General features: G+C 36.9%; 1 protein-coding gene across 1 annotated transcript in view; it reads right to left on the bottom strand.

Annotated features, from left to right (window-relative positions):
• The window catches only part of LOC114529625 (dynein heavy chain 3, axonemal-like), a 53,400-nt gene extending 34,866 nt beyond the window's left edge, over window positions 1–18,534 (bottom strand). Inside the window, exons 1-22 of the mRNA XM_028551425.1 lie at window positions 18,396–18,534; window positions 16,248–16,325; window positions 12,440–12,531; window positions 11,649–11,737; window positions 7,739–8,364; window positions 7,469–7,573; window positions 6,756–6,886; window positions 6,186–6,381; window positions 5,609–5,803; window positions 4,877–5,130; window positions 4,379–4,583; window positions 3,808–4,011; window positions 3,534–3,664; window positions 2,717–2,912; window positions 2,402–2,596; window positions 2,031–2,222; window positions 1,698–1,826; window positions 1,301–1,402; window positions 940–1,038; window positions 483–518; window positions 227–330; window positions 2–92 (exon numbers count right to left, since the gene is read on the bottom strand). Coding sequence (XP_028407226.1) covers window positions 2–92; window positions 227–330; window positions 483–518; window positions 940–1,038; window positions 1,301–1,402; window positions 1,698–1,826; window positions 2,031–2,222; window positions 2,402–2,596; window positions 2,717–2,912; window positions 3,534–3,664; window positions 3,808–4,011; window positions 4,379–4,583; window positions 4,877–5,130; window positions 5,609–5,803; window positions 6,186–6,381; window positions 6,756–6,886; window positions 7,469–7,573; window positions 7,739–8,364; window positions 11,649–11,737; window positions 12,440–12,531; window positions 16,248–16,325; window positions 18,396–18,437 — 3,492 coding nt within the window. The 5' untranslated portion in view covers window positions 18,438–18,534. The remainder of the gene's footprint in view (window position 1; window positions 93–226; window positions 331–482; window positions 519–939; window positions 1,039–1,300; window positions 1,403–1,697; window positions 1,827–2,030; window positions 2,223–2,401; window positions 2,597–2,716; window positions 2,913–3,533; window positions 3,665–3,807; window positions 4,012–4,378; window positions 4,584–4,876; window positions 5,131–5,608; window positions 5,804–6,185; window positions 6,382–6,755; window positions 6,887–7,468; window positions 7,574–7,738; window positions 8,365–11,648; window positions 11,738–12,439; window positions 12,532–16,247; window positions 16,326–18,395) is intronic.
• Window positions 18,535–19,740: the final 1,206 nt, after the last annotated feature.

The raw sequence follows: 19,740 nt of genomic DNA, 5'->3' as shown, positions 1-19,740 counted from the left end.
CCTCTGATTCTTTTAATCTATGAAGCATTCCTTCTCTGGATGTTACTTCTAGAACATTTGGACTTTTCACAGATGACAACATAATGATTCTCCTACGAAGTATTTATGAATTAAAAATAGCACGCTTTATAATTGTACCATCAGGGAACGAATCTTTAGTTATTCTATACAATTTATAATGTATCTTGAAATTCCCTAGACATACAGTTTCTGTCACAGCACCTACCAATAGCCATCAACAGTTCTAAATTTCTCGCCTTCTTCTGGCATCTGTGCTTGAATGTCATCGGAAGAGAATATTGGTTCCAAATACAACCATCCAGCTTGAACCTATACAGAAAAAAGGTTGTTGGGTTGGGTTATTAAAGGTAAAATTGTTCAGTCACATTCCGTATGTAACAAGTACATATGTACAGAGCAGCATCTCAAAAACAAAGCTTTTCGAAATACTATATAATAGGTTATAATTGAAAGATATATACCCTTAGCCACGACTCTACAATTTGCTGTATCGTGAGCTAAAAAAAATTACAAAATCATTACAAAATTTCAAATTTTAGTATTAGCCATATTGGTTTACGTAAAAAATAAAAGATGCTTACAAGCATAGATATGCACAAATTTTGCAATTTGCAACCATTTCGAAACATTTTTCTTTTACTTCTTCTCGTAAACGAATTGCAGCCAAACGTTTTTTGAATTAAAAGAAATTCTGATATCATGCAGAAAAAATTAAAAGGTGTAAAGAATTAAAACGTCTAATGAATTTTATTGTTCCCTCTCCCATGTACAAAAATAACTGTGCAGCACATATAGTTCAAGTGCGTACAAACCAAGTAAAATGCAAATGACATAAAAGCAATATATTAGATTATATAAATTATGCATGTATAATTATATAGTTCTAAGAAATAACTTTATCTTAACTGATTATCATACCAGCTGATCCTCCCATTCACCAATTTCAGTCTCAAATGGACCAATAAATGGCGAGCCTTTCATAGTCTGTGTTTTTACAATTTGATCTTCCAATAATATCTGCAAATTTTCAAATACACCCTGTTTAGTATGTGATATAAATTATAATAATGCACTATACCATTGCCACCATATGTGAAATTACAGGATAAAATAAATTACACTTCTGACTGAATGTGGTGGAATGTAAGGTTTAACTAACCACATATTATCACATGTTAGCTACGATACGTTTTACAAAATGAGCAAAATGAGGATACTCAATTCCAGCAAATCTTACGGCTACATTAGTTGTTAATTTGACTGCCGCTGGTAAACATACCTGAATATCATCAACAGCAGATAAAATGCTAACTCCAGTTTCACGGTAAGCTACAAATGTGAACTGTACATTGTCCCATTCTGTTTTCATTTTCTTCAAAGCCTATGAGAAACATTAGAAATGAGACGTGGCTTGCTAGCAGTCCAAATCTAGCTAGTCTCAAAAATATAAAAACACGGAAAGGAGATTTGGGTACAGTATATATTTCTTGCCCAACATGAATTCAATGATTTAAAAAGAAATGTTTATACTGAATTTTTTCCCAGGAAATGAATTTATTGATATAATAAGAAATTTGTAGTGAACAACAATAATTGTGTTCGCATTTGACAATCAAAACTGTTCGAACAACTTGAATTCTTAAAAAAAGATTACAAAAAAGTACTTTTTTACACACCTTTTCCAAAGAAAATTCCTTGCTAGCTCTTGAAGCAACCTCCTGAAGCTCTTCCAAGTAGCGATCAAGGTTATACGAAAGCATCTCCTCAAGTGTTGTTTCAGATTTAGGAGTTATATTAAATCCCACCTGTATAGACGATTTATGAGTTGATTTTACATCTGAATTTATGAACTAATTTATTACTAAAATGTTCATAGATACATGTAACGACTGCATGGATCAGAGTGCAAATTATATGCGACCCAATGCCATGAATACAAAATCATTTTCTCCCTTCCCAAATCTTTCAATTTTTCTAGTTATATACTGACATCGATCAATGAATTTCACCTTTTTGCTCATCATTTCCCAATGTCTGTCCTTCATGCCGGCCGTACACAATGCAGTGATTATCGGTAATCTAATTTTAAGTTTCTCCACTTTTGCCTTCAGTGATGTGGCCACACGAAATGGACCCATCAGCTCTTGTTGCCCAAAGAAGGACTTCGTCAGCTTATAGCTAATTTTCCAGAGTTCCGATACCTGCATGTCGGATATTAGAGGTTATACCTAACATATCACTACTAAAACACACAACAAAGATTCTCCGTTGTGCCTGAAGGGTAAGATGGAAGACGGAATAGGGACGATCCTCTATGATAATAGACCATGCAGTGTTATCAAAGTTGAAACAAGTAAAAATTATTCAAATTTTGGTCTACCTCTTCTTCGATCTCCTCAGCATTGAGTTCCACCAAGCAACCTTTCAACCACTGATCTTGTTTTTCGGTAAACTTGACGACAGACCTCCATAATTTGTCGTACGGTTCCTTTACCTCCACAATCTCTTGGATACGGGGAAATGAGCTTATTGACTCTACTGACAACAGTTTCTCTTCCATATTAATTCTTTGTTTCTGCGAGCGAAAGAAATAAAAAAATCGTTCAATGTGGTGAATTGGAATCATCATGATGCAGCAGCTAAATTGGTTTGTTCTGCTTCGTTTGTTTTAAGTAAACGTTTATATGCTGTATACTTCGTCTAATAGGTTTTCAACTTCTGTCCTCAGCTCATCGAGTTTCTCAACATGCGCCCTTGCTTCCGATATTCTTTCCCTGCTGTAGAAATCCTTTGCCTCTTTATAGACAGCTTCCAATTTAGCTTCAAACCTTGCCAACCAATCTGTAAGTTTATTCACAGCAGAGTCTTGCTGACGGCTCACACGCAGCTCACTATAAACAACATAGTTAAAAAATAAATAATCCTCAGAACATTTTTTTGAAATCATTTGTGCAATTGTAACTACTCTTTGTTGTGTGTTTTGAAACTTGATATCCAACAGAGCCTTTTTTAACAGCCCCTCCTAGCTTTCGCCCTACCCCCAGAGACAGCTTATATGCTCCATCCCAAGTGAAGCTCGCCTTCGAGAAATGAGTACCATGTTCAGAAGAAAGAAATGAGGTGGGTTCGTCAGTATGTGTCCCTTAAAATGCAGAGGCTCAAAAATGCAGGAATTTTCTAGGACTCGCATCTTTAAATTAGTAATTTACACCCACTCTAAGTCACAGAACTAACGATTCCTATAAAGGTGACGAATCTTCAAGAGATAAACAGGAAATATACACGGATATATATGTACATCGCGTACATTGCCAGCCTTGTCGCTATAGGTTTCATCCGTCGGGCGCGCCAATTAAGTTCGACTTGGCCTCTTTCCCTTCCCATCTGCCCCCTCCCTCGCATGTCTACCACCGCACCCATGCATGCACGTATCCGCCGTGGAATGTTTTAGGATTACGAAATGTCTGGGGAAGTTCGTTAAAACGTAAGTTGACACCTGGATGCAAACGTACCTACTACTGATTAGAGGAGTTATCTTTTCGGACCACAAAAATGTTGTTTCGTTCAGCTTTATATGTTCTTCCGTGATGAATGTGTGGTCCATGACGAACAGTACAAGCTTTGCCGCGTCCTCGAGTTGACTCTAAAAACATAATTACTGAACAAATTCATGCTAAAATATCAAGATTCAAAAATCGAAATAATACGAATTATGCATGGAGTTGAGTTCATACACTAATGAGCAGAACAGATGCAGCCCTTGTTAAAATATTGCAAATGACGTACCTTCAGGGAAAGTAAAGGGCCAAAAGGAAGGTTCTCGATGTAATTAATTTGTTCCACCAAACTACTTGTATCCTTGCAATTTCTCGTGATGTAATCAACAATATCCTCATATTGCTGACATATGAATTTGTTTGTTTTCATGCTTCTTTTCCGAAGCTGTTCCGTGATAAGGCTGACAAGATATCGACCTCTTTCTTTTAATTTCTGAGAAAAGATACATGAAATTTTTCACCAATTTAAGTGAGGGGACTACTGGTATGGTATGACAAATCGTTAAGTTCCCAAAAAAACGTTTAAAAGCAACTACCCAGTATTAATCCACCAGGAGAAGAGAGAGAAGAAACGTTCAGATGATACTAAACTGTTTTCAACTTTTCATGTTTCCCGATTTTATTGCTCAAATTATTCTGCATGCATGTGATGGATTATAATCACGCTGATTTTTCAGAATTTGATTTGTATTTTTGAACAATTTGGATACGAGTTTTAAGGCTTAAAACTACAGCGTTTTTGCAGCTCTTAATTAACAAACCCGAGTGTCCTTATATTAGCTATGCTTATAATGTTTTACCTGATTCACTGTAGTGCAATCAAGTGAGAACAATTCCATCGGTACGTATCGGTCCATTTTCATCACAGCGGAAATGAGAGCGTAAAGTTCGTCAAGCTTCTTTTTGTACTCTGGTAGATCTTTATCATCCATGAGAAACCGCTTAACACGGTCATCGCTGGCCAATGACAGCAAATATTCAAACGAGGAATAAACGGAGCGGAAACTGTAAAAACAATAATACATCGTGAATCCAAGAACGATACCAATATAATTATAATAGTTCGTTTTCTCCTCGCACATGATCTCCCTCTTCATGTGATAGGACTTCAAATCAAGGTTTTATTTCAATACTGCATGTATACATTATTTTACTTGTAAGCATTTCTTAAGTAGGTCCGTTTTCTTAGAACTGTAATTTAGGCGTATTGATTAAACCTGCATGTTCTTCTATCTACAGGTCAAGTATGAACAAACAACTCAATGTTATAAACATATAGATACAAACTATCAACTCACCTCAAAGGTCCTTGACAATTCGAATGAACAACGCGAGTTATTTTACTTTTTGCCACTTGAACGCACTCATCGGACAACAACATGGAATTAATTTCTTTAACAGGAACGCCCTCGACCTCGTAGAATAGACAAGACTCGACACGCTTAAGTCCACGAACGCTCAATACCACTGCGTCAATAACTTCACTCATAGATTTCTCCACATCTGTGAACGTTGGACTGAAGCTAACTGTAATGTTCTCAAAGTCTGGAACCTATATATAAATACTCCAGTAAATTTACTCATTTAAGAAACTTTTCGAAACGTTTTTAATTCCAGTAAATTTACCTTGAACAAATTAACCTCGTGCGTGCATAATCAATGTTCTTAGCAAAAATTAGCTCAATTTTCTATGGGGTACTGCTAAAAAGGATTTACAAGGTTGAGCATGCTCTTATAAAACCATGTTCTTAATCCACTAATTGGGCATTAGTGCTCAAGACATATTTTCGATATGTCCAGCATGAGCACTAATGAAAAGTTATTGTAATTATATAAGAAAGGCACGCCCCTAGGTTTTAATGTTAAACTTTGTTACCTATTTTACATCATTAGGCACCCGAACAATCTATATAAAAAAAGCTGGGGAGGAGGTAATTTCGGGCACTTTCCTCGGTAATTGTATGCCTTCGCGGTTGTATTATTTCAATACATGCACAACATGACGTACATGCAAATTAGAGAATACTTACCACGTTGATAATAATCGGTTGAGGCATGATTGGTAGACGCCTTTGGTATTCCCCCTCAAACTTGTTTCCCTCCGTGTACACTTCAAAAATTGATACAAGATCATCCAGAGAGCGCTCGATCAAGCATCTCACGTTATTTGACATCAACGTAGCGACACAATTAAAGAAGCTATCCATTCTGCGCAATCTCTCCTCCTATAAAGTATAATGTTGAAACCAAAACGATCCAGCTTAATTTAATACCTATGACATACCTATATAGCTCAGTGGTATACAACATGCAGTAATTCGGTAAATGTAGCTGGTTTTCCATTTTTCCTTGTTTATCTTAATTGTTCAATTTTATCAATTGGTAATACGCTGAAAACTAAATTAGCTGTTGATTGTTTCATTAATCTCACTTAGCCCTCCTGTTAAGAGTATCAGTGGGTCCTTGCTTTCCAAGCCTGGGTCATCTTGAATGCCATAGGTGTGCAATTTTGAGAGCGCTTCAGAAGTGACCATCTTAGGAGGCAAATGCAATTTCAAGTCCAGAACCTACATAGTTATACTTATAGACTAGATAGAGAGACAAGACCTCATCCTGTGGCATCCATGCCTCCACGTCTTCTCTTTTTTCGCTGATCAGCTTCGCGCATGATGGAATCCAAACTTCTTTCAAATGTTGAACAGCTGTTTGACTACTTTCGGAAACCAATCGAGAAAACTCAGCAATTGATAAAGGCATGTGAAGAACTAAATCTTCAATATCAACCAGTCTAAACTCGGTGTATCTAAAAGTTAACGAATAAACGTAGGCTTTAAAGAAATCTCCACATTGTTCGATGCGATATAAATGCCTAAATTTCAAAATACTCCAGATTATTCTTAGCGATCAATTTTTAAGGTTGATTTAATGATGACAAAACTCATTCAATGAACATGCAATTGGCATCGGGGTTTTTTTAATACACCTCAGGGACTTGTAAATATTAGAAGATAATCTAAAATATTTAAAGGTCAGTAGATGTACACAAAACGCGCCTGCAAAAAGGCTCAGAGGGTGAAACGAAAGCCAGCTTTGGTGGAACAACAACCTCCATATTAAGCTTCATTCACGTCGAGGGCCTGCTTGCAGGCTAAAAGTCTGAAAAACAGCCGTTCTCACCCAGTTTCCCAAAAGTCAAGTATTTCACGCAAGGCCACGTGGGTAACGTAAAGGTTTTGTTCTATGAAAAATTTTGCGGTCGCCATAGATTCATGCCATGGAAAATACTCACGACCAGCTGCTTCGATAATCTTAATGCAATAGAAAGTATGCTGATATTAGAAATAAAGAGAATGAAAACTGGTAACGAGAAATGCGTTTAAACTACAAAACATTATTTCCAGGGAATGACCTAACTCACCCATGAATATATATATATATACGATATCATTGATTGATGATATCATTGATTGATATATGATATCATTGATTGATCAATGATATGATTGATATCATTGAATAAAAAGAAACTCCTGCTAAAGCCTAATTTTATAACCAGAACTGCGGGTAAATAAGCTAAAACAAATTTAAAACTTAATTTATCATTCAAAGTACGACATGTAAATCAGAAGGCAAACAATAGATAGAAAATTTTTCCAACTCAAATTTGTTCCAATTACAAGGTGTAGGAAGATCAAAATAACCGTCATCTTGCTAGTAACCGTGACATGTTTGGCATAAATTTTACATCACAACTATGCATTATATGCTCAAAACTATGCTCTTCACACAATCCTCATTCTTTTCCAAGCTAGTTATGAATGTCGAAAAGATGTCGAAAAGGTCGCACTCTGAGAACAGTGATTACCAAAAACACCGGAAATGCAACAAACCTGTTTCTTCATTGTCAAACCAAGTCTTTCAGGTTCTTCCTTGTCCATTAGCACGTAATCAAGAATACATCTTTTCAAGCTTTGAAAATAATTATCCTCCATTTCCTGTAACAGAGAATTCTTCAATGATCGAGGTTCAAAATTAGTCTCTTACAAGGGAGCAACGCGATATAAAAAATTCGAGGAAAAAATTGTCAAGCATGCAAGGTTAAAGTGATGCGTGAATATGAAATTAAACAATCTTGATAAAGCACACTAGCTTCCGATTACCTTGGTAATTCCTTCCAAGATGATGGCAAAACGATCCCTCAGGTTAACCGGGATCAAACGATGCGTGCCGTCAATGCATTCTCTTGACAAGGGTGCTACAGCATTGGGTTCAATCGCGTGGTTAATTAGTGTCCAATACCTCTCCTGGCTGTTTGAATTCTCAGGGGAAGGCGGGCGAGGGAGACCATATGTGCTTCTGGATGGGGCAAAGAATTGCGCTTCCAGAACGCTTTCGGTCAAGGCATCGTGGAAAGTTTTATCCTTTGGAAACGACTGCTCGTTTTCAAATGAAGGTAACCCAGATGAGAAAACGGAAGCATCAAAAGAATCCGGAGATTCCTGGAAAGAAATTCGATGGAAATCCCGGACATTGAACGGCATTTTTTCTCCTCTATTACCATTCAAACCGGGCAAAGGCCTCTTTCTAGAAAATCCCAGCGGTGGAGTGGCTGACTTTGAAGGTATCCTCCGAGTTTCTTTGAAATTGATTGGCCTGTCCACGCCATTTCGATACTCCTTTGCTGATGACGATAAACGTCTTTTTTCTTCGACTGATCGTCCTCCGTTCGTCACTGCATTTCCTTTTGATGTTGAGTTGTTCAAGGCAGTTTTCTTCTGGGGAGAAACTATAAACATGAAGAAGTGTTTAAAAGCAAGCGTATATAACAAAAATATATATCAGTCAAGCTATGTTTTGCTATGCTGTTTTTTTGCATATATAGAGGGCAGTAGACGTAGAGGGTGTAGACACTGGAAAAAAGGAAAAGAAGGAACAGTGACGAATATCAAGAGGAAAAACGACTGACGATAGACTATATCTACAGAAACACTATACGTCGAGCGCAAATCTTCCGCGGAAGATGCATAACCTGAACTGATTGATAATTATTTTTTTAAAACGTTGTATATTATACAGGGTGTATAAAAAAAAATGTCCCAAATTTAAAGTTTCCGTTTTTCAGGATATTTTTCAGAATTTGGGAATTTTTTGTGTTCCTAGGGTTAGTTAAGACTTATCTGGTATACCTATAGGCAAGTTTGTTTTTTCAGTAACAAAATTATGTTACCGGGGGGGGGGGTTGTTCCTATCCACTGATATTGAGAGGGCTTGCGCGCGAAAATGTGAAGCTAAAAATGAGATATTATTTAACTGTCTAAAAGTAGGAAAGGTTCTTAATAAACTGTCAAAGTTTCAGGAAAAATAATGCGTACTAGGAGAAACGCGCGACCCCTAAAGTTGACGAATATTTTATTGCGCGCAGTGGATTAAATGCATCGTTGATTTTAGCGTGACCGATCTCATGCAAGGGTGGGTAAATAAATAAATTAAAGCGAGAAACTGAACATAAAGACAAAGCGATTTAATAACAAGATTTTTTATTTAATAACAAGATTTTTAATCCTCAACATGTTCTTTCTAAGCAAAGTTCGGCTCGTCTGAGCATGGTAAACCCTGAAAGGCGAACCATTTGTAAACGGCGAACCATTTGTAAACGGCGAACGTTTGTCTGTCCTGCCTCAAATTCTTCATTTCTTGCGAAATTCTTTTTCTCATTTCCAACTACGTGTTTTAGTTATCCTCCTAAAAGCTTAAATGCCTTTCGTTAATACCCCAGGGATATGAATATGGTATTGTTTGCACTGAAATTTGTTCAAGCATCTTTTCCCCCGCGCTTTTAAAATAAACTGCCTTGGTAGCAATGGAGAGAGCACAGTTTACACCCCAACAAAGAGCTTTTTTAGTAACTGAATACCATCGTAACAACGGCAACATAAGGGCAGTTCTTCAAGTGTTTCGGGAGCAATTTCCGGATGTTCGCTGCCCATCGAACAGAACCGTTTTGAGAAATGTGCTGAAGTACAATCAACACGGCACGAGTCACAACCTGAACAAAGGCAGATCTGGACGTCAACGAACAGCCAGGACTGAAGAAAACATCCAGGCCGTTCGATATCTCTTAAATGACAACCAGCCTGACGGGGAAATAATAAGTGCACGTCGCAATGGTCTTGGTTTGTCTTCTGCGACATTCAACAGAATAACGCGATTGGATTTACAATTTCATCCATATCAGATGATCAGGCGGCATCAGCTACTGGCTGGCGATTACCAGCGCAGGCGACAGTTTTGTAACTGGCTTCTGGCCCAAAACGTACGTTTTTTGGAAAACGTTATTATCGGTGACGAGGCTGGATTTTCCCTTAATGCGATGATTAGCACACACAATGTGAGACATTACGCTCCTCGCGGTCAACAACCATTGGACTTTCAGAGCGTAACGATGATCGGCATAAGATAACTGTCTGGGTGGGTTTGATGGGTAACGGGAGCATTATCGGTCACTTCTTTTTCGAAGGAAACGTCGACGGTGATGGTTATCTGCAAATGATAAACCAACAAATTGTTCCTGCCCGACGGAGAATACGTCGTTTTGGCCCAAACCGTAACGGGCGATTCCAAAGGCTTTGGTGGGTACAGGATGGTGCTCCACCACACAGAAGACGAATTGTCTCGGATCGGTTAGAGGAACTGTTTGGGGAACATGTCGTCGCACTGAATCGTCCCGTAGAATGGCCACCAAGATCCCCAGACCTAACCCCTTTAGATTTTTTCTTGTGGGGATACCTCAAGTCCAAAGTTTATGTCACACCACCTGCAAATCTAGGCGATTTGCAAGAAAGAATTTCGAACGAAATGGAGAATTTGGACAGACAAATGGTTCGCCGTTCAGTGTTTACCATGCTCAGACGAGCCGAACTTTGCTTACAAAGGAATGGGGGACATGTTGAGGATTAAAAATCTTGTTATTAAATAAAAAATCTTGTTATTAAATCGCTTTGTCTTTGTGTTCAGTTTCTTTAATTTATTCATTTACCCACGCTTGCATGAGATCGGTCACGCTAAAATCAACGATGCATTTAATCCACTGCGCGCAATGAAATATTCGTCAACTTTAGGGGTCGCGCGTTTCTCCTAGTACGCATTATTTTTCCTGAAACTTTGACAGTTTATTAAGAACCTTTCCTACTTTTAGACAGTTAAATAATATCTCATTTTTAGCTTCACATTTTCGCGCGCAAGCCCTCTCAATATCAGTGGATAGGAACCACCCCCCCCCCCGGTAACATGATTTTGTTAATGAAAAAACAAACTTGCCCTAGGTATACCAGATAAGTCTTAAAACTAACTCTAGGAACACAAAAAATTCCCAAATTCTGAAAAATATCCTCAAAAATGGAAATTTTACATTTGGGACATTTTTTTTGATACACCCTGTATTATTCGTTAACAAGACAATATCAGAAAACCGTTGATGTAATTTAATAAGAACAAGGGATACATTTTTTTTCTCGTGAAGTCATAGGAATCCAAATAAATATTTTTGAAATAATAAAAGTTAGTCCAGTTGTGACTGTGACGTCAGCACAGTGAACTCACAGTGAGTAAACTCAAATAAGACTGGAACGCTAGCTCTCTGACTTTCCCTCATTAATGAGTGAAGCCAAGATGGCGGATCTTGGATCATGAAGCTTTTCTTGTAGGTATGATCCAGACCTTAGGCGCTGAAATTTTAAAGGTAAAATAAAAATTGCCACCTTTTTACCTACAAAATTTCCGCGTGGAGGCCTGGATCATACCTACAAGAATGGCTTTATGATCCGCCATCCTGGCTTCAAATTTCCCGCAGAGCTAGCGTTCCAGTTTTATTTGAGTCCACTGCGTCAGCATAAGCTAGTTATGCTTCGCGATCACTGACGTCACTGAACTCACAACGCAACTGGACCACATTATATTCATTTGGATTCCTATGGTGAATTGAATTTATCTAAGTAGTGGAGGGAATTATCTATAACGCACAACTCAATGTCGAGTGATTCAAGAACAATACAAGCAAGGAACAAATCTTACCGTGTTTTTTTGTGGTCCGTTTTATCTCAAAAAGAAGAGACGTACTCAGATCGGAAGCGGATGGTGTGTAATTATTAGCAATCGAGTCACTAAGGAAAGTAAGTTATAATGATTAGGATAAAGGAATTTAGGTAATAAAATGAGACGCAGCAACTTCATTATAAAGGTAATTTAATTAGTATAGTCATACCAATAGCAATAAGTATACCCAATATACCTAAATCCAGTTTACAATTACACCGCATGGGTGGTTTTTTATTATTATTTGTTTTCAACTGGGAAACGTCTAAGATAGTGTGGACAAGACGGGAGGGGTCGTTTCAGCGATGATATATGACGGAAGAAATAAATCGGGTAATGTTTTAGGATAACAAGGTGAGAGACTGAGATTCTGTGAGAAGTAAATGTATAGTATGACATAAAAAAATCATATAAATGTTGGCCATGCACTGAGGTTATGCATGCACTCGATCAAGGTTGGGCTCGTTGTATCGTATAGTGAAACGGTCAAGCTATACTGAATACCGACGTAGGTATATACAAATAATGCAATGCAGTTTCGTTGTAAAAAGCAACTATAAAAACATATATTTTCAGTGCATATGTGCCCCAAAAATTGCCTAAAGATTCCTGCATTGGTGTTTATAAAATTTATAGAATACAACTCGACCGTATTCCTTTTCAACCGTTATCAAACGGTCTAGAAAAGTATCGAGTTATAAATTGGTTGCAAAGACAAAATCCCTTCAACGATTTAAAATAAATAAAATGATCATAGTCAGTCGACCTACCTGACGCGGCGATGGTATTTCTTTTCTTTGCTTGGAGAAGCTTTTGTATAGGCACCAGCCTCGACTATTCGCGGTTTATCACTGAATGAACGCTGTTGGCGAAATAATTAAATGCTTAAGTGACGAACCAGGCGCGAAACGCATCGTTATGTTGTAACATTGAAGCTCACCAAAAGATAGTAGAGGATAAGGATAATCAAAAATACGAAGTTATATAACTCAACAAAGCGCGAAACGTTTATAAAAAACCTTTATTATAGCATGGTTTGTTTTTCTAGTAACTCTTTCGTTACGTTTTGCAATTTTTTATGTAACTTTATACGATTATATATTCGTATGTAAAATGGCGGCAATTATGATTTTTCCTTGGAAATTTCCGCGCCAGAGGCCTGGATCATACCTACAAGAAAGGCTTTATGATCCGCCATCTTGGCTTCACTCATTAATGAGGAAAAGTCAGAGAGTGAGCGTTCCAGTCTTATTTGAGTTTACTGTTATGAGGTCGATAGTTAATAACTTGATAGATCTTGTCTAGCTAGAAGCGACGTATAGGTGGTATAAACTTCGTTGAAGTAAAAGTTATGTTATGACATATTTCAAGATAATCTGTTCTATCCATCAATATCTAGGAAAAAAGTTGATGCCCTAGTTAAATTTTTAACGACGACATACACATAGTTAGCCAATCACATCTGTGCAATTAACTGTCAGTGCGATATTACAATTGCAATATATCGATAGACAAACTGTCATAAAACCACCTTGTGTTCCGTATACAATTAATTTGATCTTTGGCATTTGGCAGTGCTGGTGTAAAACAGTTTCAGCATGAAAATTAACGAATCTTGGACTTGGTCAGAAATGTTGAAATCAGACAAGATGGGATTATACTTCGGAGAATTAACGATCTGGAGTTACATTGTTTATTTCTTTATACTCTTTTGCGGTGGGGTGGCGAACGTTCTTCTTCTATATGCGACGTATAAAGATCCACTAAAATGCTTTCGTAATCCATCAACAATTTTTATTTCCAATTTGGCTGTCTCCGACCAGATAAACAACTTCATGGGCTTCCTCGAGTTAGTTTTATCAACGACGCAAATTGGGGGCATGTACGCGGCATACCAAACGCATTCGGACGATCGATAGTTACCTCTATTTTGGGTGGATTTTTTCTTTCCAACTTCATATGTGTATTTAGTTTAGCTTTGGAGAGATATCTCGCTATTTCCCGACCGTTATGGCACAAAATTCACGTCACACGTCGCATTTGCGGCAAATGGATTGCATTCGTGTGGCTTATCGTTCTCATCAACGTTGGAATTTACATCCTTGTGGGACATATTCGCCCTAAACTAACTCCTTTAGAGTTTATCATGCTATCCAGTCCAAATTTTTCGTTTTTGTTAGAGACATTCGTCGTCTATTACATTGCCTTTCTGACAATACGAAGAAAACGCCAAATATTGAACAACGACGTATCCTCGAATGTTTCTCGCCAATCTGCCAAAGTTCGTTTAAAACACCAGAATAATTTTTTGAAAACAATTTTTATCGTTAACACTATTTTAATACTTGGGCTCCTTAATCCAGTTGTAAGTTTCTTCGCCATTTATTGGAACGAAAAACTTGTCGTATTGCATGATTCAATTGCAATGAAATTATTTTACTTTTTTCTAGACATATCTCTTCTAGTAAATTTTGTCTGCAACCCATTCCTTTATTTCTTGTGTTTAAAAAAATACAGAAGAACCTTTTTAGTTTTATACTTTAAAAAGTCGTCATAAGCTTTAACGGCATTTGAAAACAGTTATTCTTTATATATATAAGCAAGCATGCATAAACTCGATGCTTTAAAAAACTATAATATCTTGAGTTTTATTAAATATACTCTAATAACAACACAACGCTGTTTCCATGTATTCATGCATTATTATACGGCGACTATTAATTCCGTCCATCCATTCACTGATTCAACAATGATGTATAAAGTTAGAATTACTTTTGAAATTTGTTCAGGTTGAGCAGGTGCATACGGCATGACTTTTTTTAGATATATGTTTTCTAGTAAATTTTGTTTCCAATGTTTGTTTAAAAAGGATACAGAAGAACCTTTTTAATTTTGTACTTGAAAAAGTCGTCGCATGATCAGCTTTTTAGCTTTTAGCAAATTTGAAAATAATGAATTTTTTTATAGAAGCAAGAATAAACTTATGTTTAGATATTAAATATATTTTAATATATTAAATATAATTTATTAAATATACTCTAGTTAACAACCCAGCCACACGCAGTTCCAATCGTTATTATAAGGTGACTATTAATTCCGTCTATTTATAATTGTCTCGTGGCGCAAATTAAGATACACTGCATGTTTGAATGTCTAGAATTTTATGAAAATACTCTTGAATACAAAATTATTATATTATTATAGAAATAATATAAAGATATATTTTCTAAACGTCATGCAATGTTAAAACAGGACAAAGAATAATTGCTAAAAAATTTAGAGGAATAGAGAGTTTAAAAGCATGAAATGCGTGCAAAAGAATATTTTTATTCAGTTTTAACAATTTCACAAGATATTAAAGTTGAATTTTACATGAAAGCGTAGAATTCAATAATGTGGTTGCTTTAGATTTGATGATTAAACAGGGGGCGGTTGTATCAAGCCCGTTTAGCTTTTAAACATTAGATAAGTCATTTTGTTCCCTTGTTGAATAAAACGGCAGACTTAGGAGCTGATTACATGAGCCCTGTTACCCGAGATTCAACGAAGCGTGAGATGACTTTGAGGTATTGAAATAAGTCTCTATGATACCAAACAAGCACATGCTATTGTTGTGGTGATTATACGACTGTCAGGATCATGTTATTTGCTCATTTCAATACCTCAAAATCATCTCACGCTTCGTTGAATCTCGGGTAACCGGGCTCATGTAAACAGCCCCTTACTATCTATTTTAAACTCACAACCGGCCCTAGGACGGCTTTAAATAACTTGCTGCAGCTAAAATTACCGGTGCACAAAACTTTAACGTGATAAGATTGCTATTAGTTTCAATGAACACTGGTTCGGGAATCGGGATTTGGGGTAGGCTTAGTTCGAACAGGTCGGGTAGAATAAAAGCATAAAGGGCATATTTTAAGTGATTTTCGAGCTGGGTGGCCATTAACATGCAGAAAGGGGGCTGCCTGTTTTGACACAGGAGTCCCAGTGTCTTGGTCGTGGGTGCAGCTAAAGACAAGCGCGCCTTGGAGTCTTTTCTGCGCGTTAGCCTTCGAATTTGTTCTTAAATTTGGGCCAATTGTACTTTGTCTTTAATTAAACGCTCACTTGTTCATTTGTACATTGTGGATTTGTGTACAAAAACGCGTGCCTATATCTTCTAAAAACCATTTCACGGAGTTGGTGAAATGGTAGAATAAGGTGTTGCTCGGTTTACTTGTCCTTAAGACCTTAATTAACTAGCACATTTTCGTACAAGGTATAACATGCATGGTACGGATTTCTTCAAATAGTTTTCCTCAATCTTCAGTGATTTACAACCCCAACTTTCCCACTAAATGGCATTTTTTCACAAGTGAAAAACATCGTACGTCCAGTCAAATTGCATGAAATTAATTTACACAGTGAAATACGATTTTTATTTCATCATTCTGCTGTGCATATATAAAACACATTATTGAAAGTAAAGTTGTTTTCAAAAGAAATTGGCGAGGCTCAATTAACGTTCGATAGACGCCAATGGCAATAGCAGGAATTAAAGTAAATATCAGTAAAATAAGAATATACTTTTTACTCTACCTGTGGGTAACTGAGCGGTGGAAGATGGTCAAATTTCTCAGGACGGCCATGAACATCAAACACTCTAACATCGCTATTCTGAAAATAATAGCAGGTGAATTTTCATGGAACAGTATGTTAGGGGTCGGGATAAGACTAGGCATGCACATAATTTGAGAAAGTTCGGCGGGAAAATTCACGCCTCTCGACCAATCACCACGCGCGTACTATGAATGTTATATTGTAAAATAATATACGAGGGTAAATCAATTACGATTTTTTGGCACCTATAAATTCACTCGAAATAGGTCATTTCCAAAGGTTTTTTAAAGGGCCGTAAGTTCGAGTGCAATCATACACAAATCAATTCAAGCCAGGAAGAGTTGAAGAAATTAGTCAACTGTCCTTCCTCCAGCAGGAATGGAACCTACGCTTATGCCATACCGGTGCGGTGAGCTGTATACAAAGGTAGCTGACAAGAGCAAGCGTGGTTAGTGTGTATTTAAAGGTGGTAATGCCGAGAATAGGTGAGGGTAAATGAATTACGATTTTATGCCCAAAAAATGTGAATTGCAGGGTTGCCTATATGATGATTGATGTTATTATTTTGTCTTTGTAATAACAGTCGCATATTATGCAAGCCTGGGGCCCTTAATTATCACTTGATATTCCGACACCATCCAGTGATGCCCTTGTGTGGTGAGTAATTTTGATATGCAAAATATTTCTAAATGTGTAATTAATTGTACTGTAATTAATATATATACACCTTACATATATATATATTATATATATATATATATATATATATATATATAAACTTCTTTAATCATTATAGCTTGATTACTCCATTTGTTAATTGCTGTGTCATGACCTGCGCTTGATACATGTGGGAGGGCATATTCTAATTTTTGTGCTCCAGGCTAATCTTTTCTTTAGAAAACTTAATTTATTTTCATACATGCATCCATCCAATCATGATTACCCCTATGTATGTACGTTCTATTGCAATAATTATATTACTGTACTTTATATCAATTTATATACTAAGCTTTCAAAGAGGAGCTGCTGGCATAGGCTAGGATACAGTGGAAATTGGGTATGATGATATTTGTTATTTACTGAAGGGAATGGTAGCTAGGTCTTAGTTTATAAGAAGAAAAGAGAGCCCCAGAAATGCTGCAGGTCAACATTTCAGTTCAGCTTTGCTTCACTCTAATGACATGGATAATCATCGATCACAACAGCCTATTTAGAAAACTTAGCTCATCACACTTGCACACTAAACACATTAAGTTATCTAGAATGCTAGATCAACTAGATCATCATACCCCTCCCCTGGTAATAAAATACTACAATACTAGACCCAGCCCCTTTGGATCCCATGGCTTTTGAAATTTGAATGGACAATAGAAGATAAAAAATATCTTCCAAAGTCAAGACAGCTGGCTTCGAGTTAACAGAGACTGACAGAGAGAGGGGGGATATTAAGCGTAGGTCAAACTAGCTATTATAAATGTGAAACATACACAAAATGGCAGCATGACATTTTGAAATAAAATCGTCTACTTTGTTATTTTTTAACCCAGGAGGAGGGTTGTGCATAGGATTTCTGCTCTTGTTCGTCTCATTCGTCTCATTCGTGTGAACCAGCTTTAGGGCTATTCGGATAATTTATAATAGACACGACAGGTTGCGCGATTAGTTGAATTCATTATTCATATCGATGATTTATACTTTGTATATATACATATGGCACTGTGTGCAGTTAAAACAATCTATCATTGCTTTCGAACTTCGTTTATGTTCTTGATACAGAATATTTGGTGAATTACAGGGAAATGTTACAGTAAATAATGCGTTTCATTTCTTTAATAAAACGAATTGTTTTTATAATATATTATGCAGCTTAATTGCCCCCACATGCATTTACAACATCACACATAGACAATGCATTATATGAGAATATAGAGGAGACGATCAACCTATTAACATTCAAGGTAACTGCACGCGAGATTGATGTCTAGTGAAATTTCCGAATACACATTAAATAACCTTAAAATATAACTGTTAATCCTAAAAGCGCTAAGCCTTTGACAAACATCTTCCCCCTGGCCGAAGTAGCACCGACAAGTTTATAAATTGCAACATTTTATTTCCCGCGCTTACCGCTTGTCGCGCATGGCGATCGTCAGAATGATCCCATTCCATAATCAAACTCCTTCACCTAAATACACCCTCCAAATTTCTATGTTCATCTTTCTTAATCATACAATTCTAACGCCGATGCAATATTATGTCATATTTACGAAATGTAAACAATGACTTTGTTAAAGCTTCTTTGTTGTCAAGGCGACTGTGCATAAATTATGTCGGAGATTTCATATTTCATATAAATTTTACGATGATTTTACGGATAGAAAAGTATGGCCTGTATTCAAATTCACAGATTTTTTCATCTTCTAACTATTGTATTGTCAACTGAATATTCAGAATATTCTACCTAAATCTTAGTATTAATTTTGATGGATTCTCTTTTTCAGTTTCACGGAAAATATGTCAATATGTGATTGCCCTTTTTTGTGTCAAATGTGGTCACTTTCTTTCTTGTTCATGATCAGTATGATAAAATTTTTGGTCACATGGAATGGGTTACCATGATCATTAACCGTTTTAAATTTGAAAAATTCTTACCTGGTGACAACTATGGTGGGCCCTTCGTGCTTCCTCCCTTTTACAAGCCCCCTCCTTTCCAGCTAAAAGGGTACGTTAATCTGGTCCGAAACGGCTGCCCTGAAGTATATTGTCCCGAAGTATATTACACCGCCCTGTAGTGTATGGGATTTGTCCACTAATACGGCATAATTCGCATAAATTCTTACTCGAAGTCAAATATTACAAGTTACAGACACGAGTACTGCATAGCCTCCTCCGCAAGGTATCTGTTATGGTATTGAAAGTTTAGTGTAAGAAATTGTTTTCCATGGCTGCGTTCACACTGACACGGCACAGGAAGAATTTGGTACAGTGCTCGAATTCGTCCGGTTTCCTCGTGTAAACCGGTTAAACTTACATCCATTTTTACCGTGTGACTGCCTGAACTGGACGAATTCGACGAGCATGGTTCCAAATTCGTTCGGTTCCTAATTAAATGAACTTAGCCTATTACTATGTCATTAAAACATACCTACAGTGATCCAGTTATGGCTATCGCCGGAAGGTTTTAATTTGCTTCTACCAGTGGCCGGATAGTTGCTGCTGTAACTTGATTTTTGCCGCTATGAGCTCAAATATTTCGCTCCTTTGGAATTCCACTGTTTCACTTCAAATTTATTATACTGCACGTCTTTGCCTGACAATTCGTATCTCACTGATTCTTTTACGTGAGTCAAGTCGCTCTTTTGCAAATTCAACCCAGGAATCTTTGGCAAACTATCACAGAAGTTGCCTTCCTAACAAGCTATTGAAAGCCACAGGCTTCTCCGCTCGCACAAACAGGGTGTATTGAAAAATC

This window comes from Dendronephthya gigantea, unplaced genomic scaffold, assembly GCF_004324835.1.
Source record: "Dendronephthya gigantea isolate DGI-Jeju-01 unplaced genomic scaffold, DenGig_1.0 000001F, whole genome shotgun sequence".
Taxonomy (NCBI): Eukaryota; Metazoa; Cnidaria; class Anthozoa; order Malacalcyonacea; family Nephtheidae; genus Dendronephthya; species Dendronephthya gigantea.
The sequence above is the reverse complement of the archived record's forward strand: the minus strand, read 5'-3'. Positions and strand labels throughout refer to the sequence as shown.